Source organism: Sorex fumeus, unplaced genomic scaffold (genome assembly GCF_029834395.1).
Source record: "Sorex fumeus unplaced genomic scaffold, SorFum_2.1 ptg000034l, whole genome shotgun sequence".
Lineage (NCBI taxonomy): Eukaryota > Metazoa > Chordata > Mammalia > Eulipotyphla > Soricidae > Sorex > Sorex fumeus.
The window spans coordinates 33,956,967-33,971,783 of NW_026606091.1; the positions used below are offsets into that span (position 1 = coordinate 33,956,967).

The following is a 14,817-nucleotide window of genomic DNA, read 5'->3' on the forward strand; positions in this document are numbered from 1 at the left end:
CTGACAGGAGAGTATGGAACAAGAAATGACCAAGCTTTCTTGGTGCAGAGAAGGATCTGGAGCATATCAATAACGTAGGAAAATTCGGGGGATTTTCCCAGGTTTCTATGTTGAACAGTGTGACAGACCACCTCTGGGCCATCCCGGGTGATTTCAGTGCCTGTCTCGTCTCTCCCAGACCCTGTGCCTCATTGCAGATCCTGCTCCCCAGGGTAGCCTGTCTGAAATTAGCCTGCAAAAAATGTGGGTAGAGGTGCACTCTCCTCTACAGCAGGGCTCAGGAGATCCTAGTATCAGGACTTGAACAGGGCTGGGCCGCATCAAGGCAAGCACCTTAAACCCTGCAATATCCCTGGGGCCCATTCTTGAAAAGTCTGAAAGTGCTCGGGAGTGGAAGCCTCGGGTTCCACGGGGCTGTCTCCCTGGGCACGGTGCCGTACAGAAGGGGGAGTGAGGCATCTTTAAGGGAGCCCAACTCTACAGGAAGGAGATTTAGGTGGGAAGCAGCTGAAAAAAAAAATACCGCTTGGAGCAGGGCATTAGTCCAGCAGATAAAGTGATCGTCTTGCACACTGCTGACGTTGGATCAATGGGCCCCCCTAGTTCCACTAGGTATGGTCCCTGAGCTAAGTCAGGGGTAAAGCCTGAGCATGTCTGGGTGTGATGCCAACACCCAAAGAAAAGTGCTGCAAGCAGACAGGGCCGGCCTTTTCCCAGTGCCCTAAGGAAGGACTGCTCAAATTCTTAGAGGCCATAAGAGGGATTTCCCTGTTAGGTGGTAGGGGTGAGGGAGGGGAAGGAGGTGACAGCACTGGGTCTCCAGTCGTGACTCTGCCTGAGCAGTGACAGTCCACTTGGACAGTCCATAGTGGCCTGACTCAGGGCAGGACTTGGCTGCTGCTTTGACAGAAAAGTGTCCTGAAAATGTGTGTCAGAGTCCTCAGGAGGAAGAAGCCCACAGTGGGGGTCAAGAGGCAGGACACCCGGGGGGGCAGAACCAGGCGGACCCTGCTCCCGAGCCCTCCACCTCCCTTGGTTGGCTGAGAGCCTGGGGCTGTCCCGCAGTCTATCCAGTTTCAGTCAATCCAAGGGCACTGAAGTGGAGGCGAACACAGTGGAGATCATAAAGCCTGAGGAGCTGGAGGTGGTAACAGTCAAGAAGGACAAGCTGGCGGTGTGGGGAAGACCGTGCATCTGGAGGCAGAAATGTCCCCCAACACTGGGCAATGGGGATGTGGGGGGCAGAAATGTCCCCTAGTAATAGACACTAGTGGTCTGGGAGGCAAAAACAGGCCCCAAGCAGTAGGCACCAGTGACATGGGGTGCAGAGGTTTCCCCTAACAATAGACAGCAGGGTTCCGAGGACAGAAATGTTCACAATTACTCGACACCAGGAATGAGCAGAGCTGAAATTTCCTCCAAAAAAAAACACACCAGGGATGTTGGGGAAAATTGTTTTCCAAACTAGACACAAGAGCTCTGGGGTAAGAAATATCCCACAACAGAGAACAGAGCTCAGATAAGAGACATGTCCTCCAAAACTACACAATAAGGAGTCCCAGGAGCAGAAATACTCACCCCCATAGAAATAGTTCAAAGAGTAGCAATAATAAATGACCACCTCCCCACCCCCCACCTTAGACTATATCCCAGGAGAGAGGAGTGGAGAATGCCTCTCACCCCTGCTTTCCCACCTAAATGTTGAGATATTTCCGGTTTGTGGGTTGTCCTTGCATGGTCCAGGGCATTTTCCACTTTTAGAGTAAAAATTCTGTCCAGAAGGCCAGAGAGAAGTCTCAGGAGACTCAGTACAGGCTTGGGATGCATGAGGTCAAGAACGTTCCCTGGCACCACAGGGTCTCCTGATCACAAAGGCTGGAGCAAATAGAGATCCCCACAAACCCCAAACCTCTCAGGTATGTACACAGGCCATGAGGGTCAATGAAGAAGTACTTGGAAGGATCTCAGTGCTTAGAGGAAACACTCATTCAGAGCATCCGATTTTCAAAACAGCACTTGGGTTCAACCATCTACCCCTCCTTAACCCAGGGAAAACGAGGCCACACTCAAACCTTTGGTTCATGGGCTACAGACCAAGCAAAAGTCTGAGCCGAGAGTTCCCCGTCCTCCTGTGCACATTTTTTCTATTCTGGGAAAGGACGTCCTGAAAAGGATGGAGGCTGGAACAGTCAGCAACTGATTTCTAGGCACTACCTGGGACAGTTTCGGGGATCATGAATTGGTGGCAGAGGAGAGAGAGGGGAGAGGGCTGAATCAGTCTCCCTGACAGCCACTGTCCTGTTTCCAAGATTGTTTCTACAAATGGATGCATCTCAGCCTGTGTGGGTGTGTGGCATTGGGTGTGTGGGTCCTGCCAGGGAACGGCTCATGCTTCTTGATGAAGCATGAGCTGTCCTGTGGGGGTCTCCCCATGGATCAGAACCTGACATGACATGCCCATGCCATGGTGCCTGTTGCGTCTAAACCCCCTCTGCAGTGCCCACCGGGAAGAGCCCCTACCTTGCCCCCAATGCTTCATGGGTGCCAGGCCCCTTAGTGGCCATATCATGCCTCAGGAAAAGGACCTGCAAACCTCCAGGTATTTCCCAAACCTCTCAAGGACTGGATGGACTTTCTCTGCCCAGAGCCTCACCCCAGTGTGGAACCCTTCACTGCCCACAGGCTCCCCAGACAGCACAAGCCAACAGTGACCCTGTGCCCCAACATCAGAGATGGATTTGATTCTCAGACCATTGAAAGTGAGAGGGGGAGATGTCAGAGCTACAGGAGACAGCCGCAGACCACTGGGGCCTGAATGTGCTCAGGGCAGGGAGAACAGGGGCACTCTGGGGTGCCATAGTGGGCACGGGCGATATGGGGAAGTTGGGGTTCCTTTTAGGCTGCAGGACTCATGAGGGCAGCGTGGCCAGGCTTAGTGGCCCTAGTTGGAAGTGTGTGTATTGAAAGGGATTTCCAGAACAGGCCGGGAGCAATATGAGAGAAGCGTCCAGCTTCCCCAAGGCCAAGTCTGGTGTCCAGCTCCCAATAGGATGGACTGAGTCTCAGAGAAAGGGGCAGAGCTGGGATAGGGAGGTTCTGTGGGGTCATTAAGAGCCCTCCAGGGCTCAGAAAGGGAAGTCTCTGTGCAACATGGGGAACTGGTCAGGGACTGACTGGGTCTGCGGGCTCAAAAGCCCCACAAAGTGGCTGCTGCTAGTCTGGGACGAAGCAGAGACAGGACAGAGAGAACGTGGACACCGGATAAGGCGGGAGCAAGAACTCTGCGGGCCTAGGAGAGGAGAGAGGAAGGGCAGGGAGGGCAGGGGCTCCAAGGAGAGAAAGGAGAGGGGCCTGGGGAGTGAGGGGCGGTGGGGTCAGCCACCAGGACAGCCCCTCTGCCAGGCTCGCTGGGCTCCCACAGCAGCAGCCAGGCCAGACATAGGGGTGCTCTGGGGCGAATCCTGGCAGCTGCACCCCATCCTGGGCAGGGGGAGACGTGGTCTCTGGGAATGAGAACGTCGTGGACTGAGCTACGGGAGACCGAAAAGGTCAGTGCTCCTGGCCCACCGTGGGGCCCACAGAGTTCCAAGCCACCATGGTCGGTAGGGGGCAGTGCCCGAGGGTCCGGGTGGGGGCGGGGAGGCCCGTCAGGCCCACCAGGGCAGAGGCTGGTGCAGCCTTCACTGTGAGGTTACCCCTGGGAGCTCTAGATTTCTCCCTGGCCAATGGGGTTGCAGCCCCGAGGACACACCCCCATCCCTGCCTATAAAAAAGCTCGTGGCCCCGCCCCTCGGGGACCCTCTCTCAAGGATGCTTGAGGGAGAAGTGGCCCCATCACACCTTTGCCGTTGACCCTTCGAGGGGTCATCTAGGGGTCACCTCCAGATGGTGACCCTTCTTCGGGTCATCTATGGGTCACCTCTAGGGGTCATCTCTAGGGGAACGTTGGAAATTGGCAGAGCGCAACGGACGGTAAGAAAAGGCCCTGCGTTGGTCCTGCACTGGTCAGTGTATGGCCCCGAGGGCACAGGATCAAGCCCGGGCCCATTTCCAGCAAGTCTTCCGGCAGTTTTGTCCCCAGCAGCCTCTGTCCTCGTCAGGGTCTCCCGGGACTCTGGGATGGGAGTCCCCAGAGAGCCCCTCTCCAGGACCTGTCCGTTCCTGTCCCCAGAATAGGACCACCTGGGCTCCTGCTGTCCAAAGACCTGAGTGGCTGGACACTGGTCCGCCCAGCTCAGGAAACAATGGGGGTGGGAGCTCAGGGCAGCACTGAGGAGCTGGGGAGTCAAAGCAGGGTCCCCGACTCCCAGACCCCTCATCACAGACCCTCCTGGCAGTGGGTCTAACTGTGCGAAAACACCCCTCCCCTATTGTTTGGGACAGAAAGAGCTGAAAGAACATAATTTTAAAACATCAAGTGAATCTTATAAAGGCGGAAGATTGCTTGGCAGAGCGTCATCCTTTAGGGGAGAGTGATATGGGCTGGTGCACAGCACCAGGAGCTTGAAGCCTGTGATGTCTGAGGAGGGCAAGGCGGGGAGGAGTGACTTCGAGTGTTGAGGGAGGGGCCCTGTGAATGGGTCACTGTGACAGGGGAGACAGGCTGGGAGCAGGAGCTGGGCGAGTCTCCCCATCCCTCCGCACCTGTGTCCTGCTCTGCGGGCAGCCAGAGGAGATGGGGTCTGCTGTACACTCCCCAGAATGATACGACCCTGAAAATGCAGAGAGGTCTAGGGCCGGGACATAGAACGCTTGTTTCTAGTTGTCCCTCGTGTCCCTGCCAGCACTGCCAGGAGGGCTCCAGTGGGTCCAAAGCAGGAAAGAATCTACTTAGCAAGGGGCCCGGAGCAGCAGATGGCGGTGAGAAATGAGCAGCCCCCGAGATGAGCAGGAGGAACCAAGAGTCGGGGCTGTGGACCATGAAGTTTGGGTGGGGTTGAAGGTCTGGGGTCCTTGACTGTCTGCTTCCTCTCAGGTTTACCGGCCTCTGGGTGCCCCCGAAACAGCCACATCGTTGAAAACATTTCGAAGGACAGGTGGAGGCAGGAGGTTCCAGGAACAACGGGTGAACCCGGAGAACAACTGCGGATGCGAGTGGGGGCTGAGGGGACTGAGCTGGGGTGAGAGAAGCGGGCACAGTGCCGCCTGGAGTCTGAGGGCTGTGGGGTGGCCGGCCGGGAGCCCGGCCAGGCTCGAGTTGTGTCTCTGTAACAGTGGAAGGGGTCTGGGTAACATTCCCCAGTCTTGGAGCTGAGCGAGTCTCCTATCATCTCCAATTATCACCTATCATTCCAACATGTCTTCACTGTGAGCCCACGAAAAGTTGCCGAACACGAAGAGTTTTGAGAGAGGGTGCAGGGGTTTGCTGGCCATCAGCTCCCCTCCACCCTGGGGTATTCTTGGGGCATAACAATTCAGTCTTCTGGGCTGTGACTTTCCTGGTCTGTGAAATGGGCTGGTGAGACCCCCTGTGAGGCCAAGAGCCTGCCTTGGGTGATGGCAGGAAGGACAGGTCAGAATGCCCTAACTGAGGGCTGTGGTGGCACTGACTGGCCCACACTACACGGAGGGGTCTGGAGTTGGCAGTTGCCAGGTAGGAGTCAGGGTCCGAGGCAGAGGAAGACCCAACTCCTAGGCTCTGGGACAAAGACCCCATGGGGGCCTGTGGCTGAGGGTCTGAGCCCTTCATCTCCTGGCTGGGAAGTAGTCGGCCCTGCTGCCTGTCCTCACAGACACTGTCCTACCTCCCACAGATGCCGGTGCACGACGAAAAGGTGCAGTGCCAGTGGCTTCCCGGGGGAATTTTCTGCTGGTACCTGGAAATGCACATAGCTGCTGACAAGAGCACCTGGATGCCCGCAGTCACCTGGGCTCCAAGGAGGAGCAGCTGTACCAGCGGATGCTGCGGCAAAAACAGCCCGTAGACCAGCTGCTGCAGGTGCCACCAAGGCAGCAGGCCCTGCTGGAGGCCGCCATCAGGGAGCTGAGGGAGACCAGGTGAGAGAGGGGCCATGGGCTCTGGGGCAGGAAGGCCCTAGACCTGCCTCCTCAGCTAGTGCCTTCACCCCAGGTGCTCTTCTGTGGGACTCAGCAGCAGAAACAGCAGCTGCAGAACCTGGTAAAGTGGAAAGGAGACCCGGAAAAGGGTGAGTGACAGGGAGAAGCCCCTGTGGGTCAGAGGGCGGGGCTACTGGGGAGGGGAGCCAGGCGGCCCCACCCCCAGCCCCCCACCTCCCCTGCTTGGCTGAGACCCTTATGCTACCCCACATCCCATCCACTCCAAAGGGATTGGCGTGGAGACGAACAACACACAGGTGCTCCTGGACACAAAACGTGAGGAGCTGGAGGCCACAGAGAAGGAGGAGGCACAGGAGGCCAGGCAGGAGGAGTGCCAGAGTCCAGGAGCTGGAGGAGTCAGTCAAGTCCCAGGGGGCAGGGACCATGGCCTGTGTGAGATCCAAAGACGCTCCTGTTGCTGTCCTTAAGGAAGAGGAGTCCACCCACATCGGACCCAGTTCCTGTAACGACCCGCCAAAAATCCAGAAAACGCAGCTGGTCAGCAAGAACTGCACTGGCAGCCTGACACCCCTCTGACACCTCGATTTTACTGCACCGACGCACGCTGCCGCTCTCACCCAATTGATCTAGCCCAGACCCGTCCTCCCCACGCCACCTGAGTTCTGCCTTCTGCCTTGGCCCTTTGCTCTTCTCCCTCCACTAGAACCAGGGATATCCCTCACTGCAAGACCAGGGATCAGGGCAAAGGAAAACTATTCTCCATCTCAAGAAACGGGAGATCAGGGGGACAGTAAACTCTCCATCCACTAGACCCCGAGATGTGGGGTAAGAAATGTCCCCATCCCAAGGCACCCCAGGGATCAGGGGGCACAGTTTCCCCCTCCACTAGACCCCAGGAAATGGGGGTGCCAGAGATGGCCCCCCACCACTAGACGCCAGGGATCGGGGGGGCCAGAGATTCCCCCCCCACTAGAGGGCAAGGATCAAGGGGGGGCCAGAGATCCCCCCAAGCACTAGACGCCAGGGATCGGGTGGGGGGGCAGAGATTCTGCCCCCACTAGAGGGCAAGGATCAAGGGGGGGCCAGAGATGCCCCCCACCACTAGACGCCAGGGATCGGGGGAGGCCAGAGATTTCCCCCCCCACTAGAGGGCAAGGATCAAGGGGGGGCCAGAGATGCCCCCCCACCACTAGACTCCAGGGATGGGGGGCAGAGATTTCCCCCCCCACTAGAGGGCAAGGATCAAGGGGGGGGCCACTGATGCCCCCCCACTAGATTCCAGGGATCGGGGGGGGCCAGAGATTCCCCCCCCACTAGAGGGCAAGGATCAAGGGGGGGCCAGAGATGCCCCCCCACCACTAGACTCCAGGGATGGGGGGGCAGAGATTTCCCCCCCCACTAGAGGGCAAGGATCAAGGGGGGGCCAGAGATGCCCCCACACCACTAGACGCCAGGGATCGGGGGGGGCAGAGATTCCCCCCCCACTAGAGGGCAAGGATCAAGGGGGGGCAAATATGCCCCCCCATCACTAGACACCAGGGATCAGGGGGCCAGTGATGCCCCCCCACCACTAGACACCAGGGATCGGGGGGGCCAGAGATGCCCCCCCACCACTAGACGCCAGGGATGGGGGGGCCAGTGATGCCTTCCCACCACTAGACACCAGGGATTGGGGGGGCCAGAGATGCCCCCCCACCACTAGACGCCAGGGATGGGGGGGGCCAGTGATGCCTCCCCACCACTAGACACCAGGGATCGGGGGGGCCAGAGATGCCCCCCCACCACTAGACGCCAGGGGTGGGGGGGCCAGTGATGCCTCCCCACCACTAGACACCAGGGATCGGGGGGTCCAGAGATGCCCCCCCACCACTAGACGCCAGGGATGGGGGGGCAAGTGATGCCTCCCCACCACTAGACGCCAGGGATCGGGGGGGCCAGAGATGCCCCCCACCACTAGACGCCAGGGATCGGGGGGGCCAGTGATGGCTCCACACCACTAGATGCCAGGGATCGTGGGGACCAGAGATGCCCCCCCAACCACTAGATGCCAGGGATGGGGGGTCAGAGATGCCCCCCCACCACTAGACACAAGGGATTGGGGGGGCCAGAGTTGCCCCCCCAACCACTAGACGCCAGGGATCGGGGGGGCCAGAGATGCCTCCCCCCACCACTAGAGCTATTGATCGAGGGGGGCCAGACATGCCCCCCACCTCTAGACGCCATTGATCAGGGGGGCAAATATGCCGCCCACCACTAGACGCCAGGGATCAGTGGGGCCAGAGATGCTCCCCCAATCACTAGACGCCAGGGATGGGGGAGCAGAGATGCCTCCCCCTACCAGTAGACGCCATTGATCGAGGGGGGGCCAGAGATGCCCCCCACCACTAGACGCCAGGATCGGGGTGTGCCGATGTGTCCCCTTACACTAGACCCCAGGTATTAGAGGGGCCGAGATGTCCCCCTCCACAAGGTCAGGGGGATCAGGATGGCAGTTATATCCCGCCAGCACTAGCAAACAATGATTTGGAGGTCAGAAGTTACAACTCAGCTCTCCCCTCCCCATTGTGGGGTCCTGTTTCTGCGCATGACAGCCCTGAAGCTTGGCCGCTGGTACCATCCAGTCACCGGATTCTACACACTCTTTGGGGCTGTTTGGGGACTTTGTATTGCTGGCTGAGAAGAGGGGAAGGAGGAAGGCGGGCTTTCTCCCTGACTGCCACTGTCTGATTTTCACGATTGTTACAATAAATGGATCTATCCCAGGCCTGTGTGGGTGTGTGTGTCACTGGGTGGGGCAGGTCTGGCCAGTAGCTGACAATTGCTTCTAGATTGTGGGAAGCCTTGGCCATGTCACCATGCCAAGACGCTTCACCTGCCTGCCCCTGTGTGAAGCCTGTCAATGACCCCAGGAGAGTCCACCCCAAGGGTTGAAGGTCTCAATCACGGATGCGTCCCCAGGAGGGAGGGCAGGATGCAGCACCCAGAGCCCTGCCTTCCACTGCAGCACCTCCATGGCCTCCCCTGCCCCTGGTGCCTGTTTCCCCATTCCCCTCTGCAGTGGCACCAGGGACAGACCCCACTTTGCTCCCTAGTGGCCACATCAGGTTTCTCAGGATGAGAACTTGAAAGTGCTCCTGCAGCAGGTGGGTCCAAGGTGCTGTCCCCTCAGCCAGGGTCCCTCTCCATGGCACCTGCCCTGGCAGGAAGACAGTGTGTTATCAGTGGAGCAGGATGGGGCCGTGGATGAAACATGTTTCTAGTGTCCCCGAGTCTGTACAGAGCTGATCCAGGAGAATAGCGCCCCACTTCTGTGTGGACCATCAGGTTCCCTAATACAAGTCCCACTGCCACCATCACAGCACGGTCAGACCCCATGAAATAGAGAACCAGACCCTGACTCCTCTTTGTTCCTGCACGCCTGGACCTGGTGGGACAGCCTTGGCTGAGTGACACTCTACTGGTGACAAGAATTGTGTCCAGATCCATGTGTCAGACCAGATGGCAAAGCCTCAGAAGGAAGAGCCATCCTGTTCCAGTCATTTCCAGGAATTTGGTCAGCCATGCCCCTTCCTGCCAGTCACATTTCTACTGGGAGTCACACTCCTGGTAAGGCAGCCCAGGGCAGGCACAGGCAGCTCCTGGTTTACCCCTTGGTGCCCAGTTCATAGCCCTGCCCCTCTACCTGCACCATGGGCCTGGGGTCGCCCATTCACTCTCACGGTTCTGCACACCTCACACATGTCCTGCACACCCTCTCGCAGCCTCTATGGGGCTCTGGGCTTAGCTCCCCGTGTCCTGCCTCTGGGTCCCTGGGCTCTGGAAACACCAAGTCAGGTTTGCCTTGAGGTTTGGGGAGCTGAGAGACTGTGGGGATCAGAGGCTCTCCCCTATCCACGCTTGCCGGTGGGGAGAGCTGTTCTCCCATTGAACGACTGTCTTGGGAGTTTTTCCTCTTAGAATCTGACAGAGTCTCACCCAGACACAGGTGGCACCCAAGAGTTTGCCAGAAGCATCCCAGTGTATTCCATGTGTGCAGGCTCTATCCAGCTACCCCCAAACGGGCATTAGCAGGTCAGAGCATAATTATGTAGGTTGTTAACAGGCTACCTCGATTCTGCATTAACAACTTTCATCTAACAAACAGTGGTGCCTACTGCTCTCAGGTGGTCCCACAGTAGTGACTCCAGTTTCTAAGCTCCATTGTTTGAGCGTTCCCGTGAGCCTCTTCCATTCCTGCTCGGGCAAACTGCTCTCACTCTCTTCCTCGGTGAGAGATTTGGGAACCCCGTCCGGGTCATACAGAGGGACAGAGACATATAAATAAAGTTAAGGAAATAGGAGAAGCTTGCTGGGGGCGCTCCCGGGTGGACCCTCCGAACCTCAGGTGAGGCAATGGTACACCCGCCCCCTGGGTTAGATGAAGGGGCCTTTGGAGTTGTCTTGGTCTGCTCCGAGTCATCTCTTCGTGGGTCAATGGTAAGGATCCTGGAATGAAGCTGGTGGCTTCCTGTCACCAGGTGGGCGATACGTCTTGTCTTCCTCACCTGGAACAAGGTGATCTCTGACTCCAGGAATGTTGCTGTCCACTCACCCGGTTGCCATTTGGTTTTGGTCACCATCTTGTCAGAGCAAACCTCACATTTGATTCTTGTCAAATTCGGTGATTCCTGACTCATCCATCTTCTCCACCTCCTAGAGTGGGTCTCTCAGAGGTCCTGCCTAGTATTTCTCTTCTGGCTCTTGTTGCCTGCTTGGTTCCCTCCCCTTAGGCTTGGCAGACAGAATCATGGGCTACAGACCAAGCAAAAGTCTGAGCCGAGAGTTCCCCCTCCTCCAGTGCACTTTTTCTATTCTGGGAAAGGAAGTCCTGAAAAGGATGGAGGCTGGAACAGTCAGCAACTGAGTTCTAGGCACTACCTGGGACGGTTTAGGGGATCATGAATTGGTGGCAGAGGAGAGAGAGGGGAGAGGGCTGAATCAGTCTCCCTGACAGCCACTGTCCTGTTTCCAAGATTGTTTCTACAAATGGATGCATCCCAGCCTGTGTGGGTGTGTGGCATTGGGTGGGGCGGGTCCTGCCAGGGAACGGCTCATGCTTCTTGATGAAGCATGAGCTGTCCAGTGGGGGTCTCACCATGGATCAGAACCTGACATGACATGCCCATGGTGCCTGTTCCGTCTAAACCCCCGCTGCAGTGTCCACCGGGAAGAGCCCCAACCTTGCCCCCAATGCTTCGTGGGTGCCAGGCCCCCTAGTGGCCAGATCATGCCTCAGGTAAAGGACCTGCAAACCTCCAGGTATTTCCCAAACCTCTCATGGACTGGATGGAATTTCTCTGCCCAGAGCCTCACCCCAGTGTGGAACCCTTCACTGCCCACAGGCTCCCCAGACAGCACAAGCCCACAGTGACCCTGTGCCCCCCCATCAGAGATGGATTTGATTCTCAGCCAGACATACGTTTTCCCGAACCTCCTCTCCCCACAAGGCTGCCCCGTGGTGTCCACCAGTGTCCCTAGCATTCTTGTGCCCCAGCCCCAAGCCTCGCATGAGTCAAACGTGTCTGTGAGGAGACTTGGGGCGTGGGAGGAGGGGATGAGTGGAGGGTACATGAGTTTGTGGTATGCAGGAATGGGAGACGGTTGGAGGGAGCGGACACCCCAGACAGGTGTTCTCCACACAGGGATTTTTCCAAGTGGTTCTGGAAGGAGGGCAGGGAGGGTGCCAGGCAGAGGAGGAGAGAGCTGAGTAGAAGCTGGGCAGTGGGGTTGAAGTGGGAGTGGACAGAGGTGAAACCTACACAGCCTGAGGATGGAACCGTCTTCCTGTCTTTGGAGCCTGCCTAGGTTTTGGGTGGCAAAACTGTGAACGTTGCTGCCCAGCTTAAATACACAACCTCAGAGCAGGGAAAGAGCTCAGGGTCAGGGGACCGTGTGAAAAGACACAAGTGCCTCCTTGGACACTGCCTGCCTCCTGGGCACCATCAAGTTTGGCTCTGGGGGATCCCATCCCAGCCCAGGGATGGCCCTGTAGCATTGGATCTGAGCCAGGTTCATCATTGGGCCATCTGGCCCTGGAGGCCATGTCAACAGTACGACTTATAGGGAGACCCAGCCTGCCCTTACCAGAGTGACTTCAGGCTTTTTGGGTGTCATTGTACAACCTTTCTTGGGAGCTACCGAGGCTTCCAGGAGGCTCCAGGGCAAAGCATTTCTAGAAGATGCGACCAAATTCTATGGCAGGTCTCAACTGTGATTGACGTTCCCTTCAGAGGTCCTTCGAAGCACCGTGCCAGGCCTGGGATGCCCCGGTGCAGGGTGTTCCCCGTCCCTGAGGCTGTGTTGCTTCTGCAGGTGCAGAGAGCAGAAGTACAATTATGAAAGTCTGCCAACGACGTCCGTGATCATCGTGTTTTATAACGAAGCTTGGTCAACCCTCCTTCGCACCGTTTACAGTGTCCTTGAGACGTCCCCAGACATCCTGCTGGAGGAGGTCATCCTGGTGGATGACTACAGCGATAGAGGTGCCCGGCCTCCCCTCTTCCCTCCCCTGGCCTCCCCTCCCCCCACCCCGCCCTCCCTTGACCCCCATCCTCCCCTCCCCTGCTCTTGACTCTGAGCTCTGTCTGGTTCTCGCTGTGGACGGGTTCTGATTGAAAGCTGTGCTGGGCTGTTCTCTGGGAGGCTCTAGATAACAGTGATTTACAGGAGATAACAGGGAACGTCTCCGTGCAGTTGGGGTATGGCTGTAGAGGGCAGGTGTGGGAGCAGGTGTGGGGGACAGGTGTGGGGGATAGGTATGGGCTATAGGCATGGGGGAACAGGTGTAGAGGGCAGGTGTTGGGGGGTGGGTGTGAGAGAGAGGTCTTGGGGACAGAGGTGGGGGAGAGGTGTTGGGGGCCAACTGTGAGGGAGGGTGTGAGGGCAGGTGTGGAGGCAGGTGTGGGGGCCAGGGGTGGGGACAGGGGTGAACACTCGCCTTCTTTGGAGTGCTGTGCTCCCTGGGATGCCCCAGCCTTGCCCCTCCCCTCTCTCTCTCACTCCCACCTGTACTGAAGGGTGTCCAGGGGACTTGGGCAGCACCTAGTAGGGGGTCTCACCTCCCACCCTGCAGAAGAACAGTCACCTGGCCACACCTGGCTGCAGGGGACGCTCAGGACTGTAGTCTCGCTTGTTTGTTCTGGGGGCCGCTGGGCGGTTCTCCGGGCTTGCTCCTGGCACTGTGCTCAGGGCTCACTCCTGGTGTGCTCAGAGGACCAGGTGGGGCGTTGGGATCACACATCTTAACCTGGGGGACTGATGTCTTTGGGGTGGTGGCCATGTACTCGGCTGGAAATCGTGGAGAGAGTATTCGGGGTCATTCAGCGTTGCCCATGACAGCGTTGCCCATGACAGAGTGCAGGGCAGGTGAGCGTGAGGCGATGCCGATAGAGCCAGCTGGGCACCAAGTCCTGACAGTCCTGAGACCTGGGCGTCTGGGTCCAAGGGGGGCACGTGGGAACGTTGCTGGTGGTTCTAGAGTTCTCCATCCCAGCCTTCCCTTGCCCGGGCAGGGCGGGAGTGAGCCGGCTGCCCCATTCTCCTCCCCAGAGCACCTGAAGGAGCGCCTGGAAGCCCACCTGCCCAAGGTGCACCTCATCCGCGCCACCAAGAGGGAGGGCCTGGTGCGCGCCCGGTTACTCAGGGCTTCGGGGGCCAAGGGCGACATCCTCACCTTCCTGGACTGCCACTGCGAGTGCCACGAGGGCTGGCTGGAGCCGCTGCTGCAGAGGTGCGTGGGCAGTGCCCAGTGGGAACACGGGAGACCCAGCTCCGTGGGCCTCGGGCTCGGCCTGGGTGCCCCGTCCCCCAGTCTCAGGCCACGGCTCCATCCCTGGTCACATGATCAGGGACCCTGGTCTGGGAGCCTTCGAGGGCATCAGGCGCTGCTGTACCCACGGCTTACTGGTGCAGGGGAGTTGCTTTTACTGCCGCTGGTCAGGTGCCTGAGTCGAAAAGTGCTGCCATGGGCAGAGAGGCCAAGAACAGGATGGTGTGGATCTTATCAGATCACAGCCCTAGGCAGCACATTTTGGTCGTCTTTCCTTCATGCTGGGCTGACTTTCCCAGGTCATCCAGTACCTGTGTTGCCTGGGGCTCCTCAAGTCTGAAGGGACCCACAGAAATGGTGATTCACAGTAATTTCTCTTATGTATTTATTTATTATTTATTTTTTGCTTTTTTGGGTCGCACCCGGCAATGCACAGGGAGTCACTCCTGGCTCATGCACTCAGGAATTATTCCTGGTGGTGCTCAGGGTATTATATGGGATTCTGGGAATCAAACCCGGGTCAGCCGCGTGGAAGGCAAATGCCCTACCCACTGTGTTATGGCTCCAGCCCCTGCATTTTATTTTTGGGGGGGGGGATTTGTGTGTGTGAAGGGGCTTACCCGTGAGTGCTCAGGGCTTACTCTTGGCTCTGCTCAGGGATCACTCCTGGTGGTGTTCAGGGGACCACATGGGGTGCCGGGGATTGAACCAGGGCAGCCACCTGTCGGGCAGGCACCTTCCCTGGGGTCCTGTGTCTCTGGCCCCCACCTTCCTTAGCGTCACTAGGAAACCATGAGCAGAATCATGGACAGGAAGCAGATGGCCCTCGCCTGGGTTATTTTTTATCTTCTTACCCCTGTAGTCTTAAACTATGCTTTTAAGTATCATTGTTTGAAAGGGTTTTAAATGCAGGGGGGAGGGGAACCACTCCAGGCTGCCCTTCCCCCAGACCCACCTTACTCCCTCCACTTCCTCCCTCCTGATGCTGCATC

The 14,817-nt window shown here is 57.9% G+C and overlaps 1 protein-coding gene across 1 annotated transcript in view; it reads left to right on the forward strand.

Annotated features, from left to right (window-relative positions):
• Window positions 1–8,471: 8,471 nt before the first annotated feature.
• Window positions 8,472–14,817, forward strand: part of LOC130026638 (polypeptide N-acetylgalactosaminyltransferase 12-like) — a 63,220-nt gene continuing 56,874 nt past the window's right edge. The window contains exons 1-3 of the mRNA XM_056117470.1: window positions 8,472–8,488; window positions 12,370–12,539; window positions 13,606–13,786. Coding sequence (XP_055973445.1) covers window positions 8,472–8,488; window positions 12,370–12,539; window positions 13,606–13,786 — 368 coding nt within the window. The remainder of the gene's footprint in view (window positions 8,489–12,369; window positions 12,540–13,605; window positions 13,787–14,817) is intronic.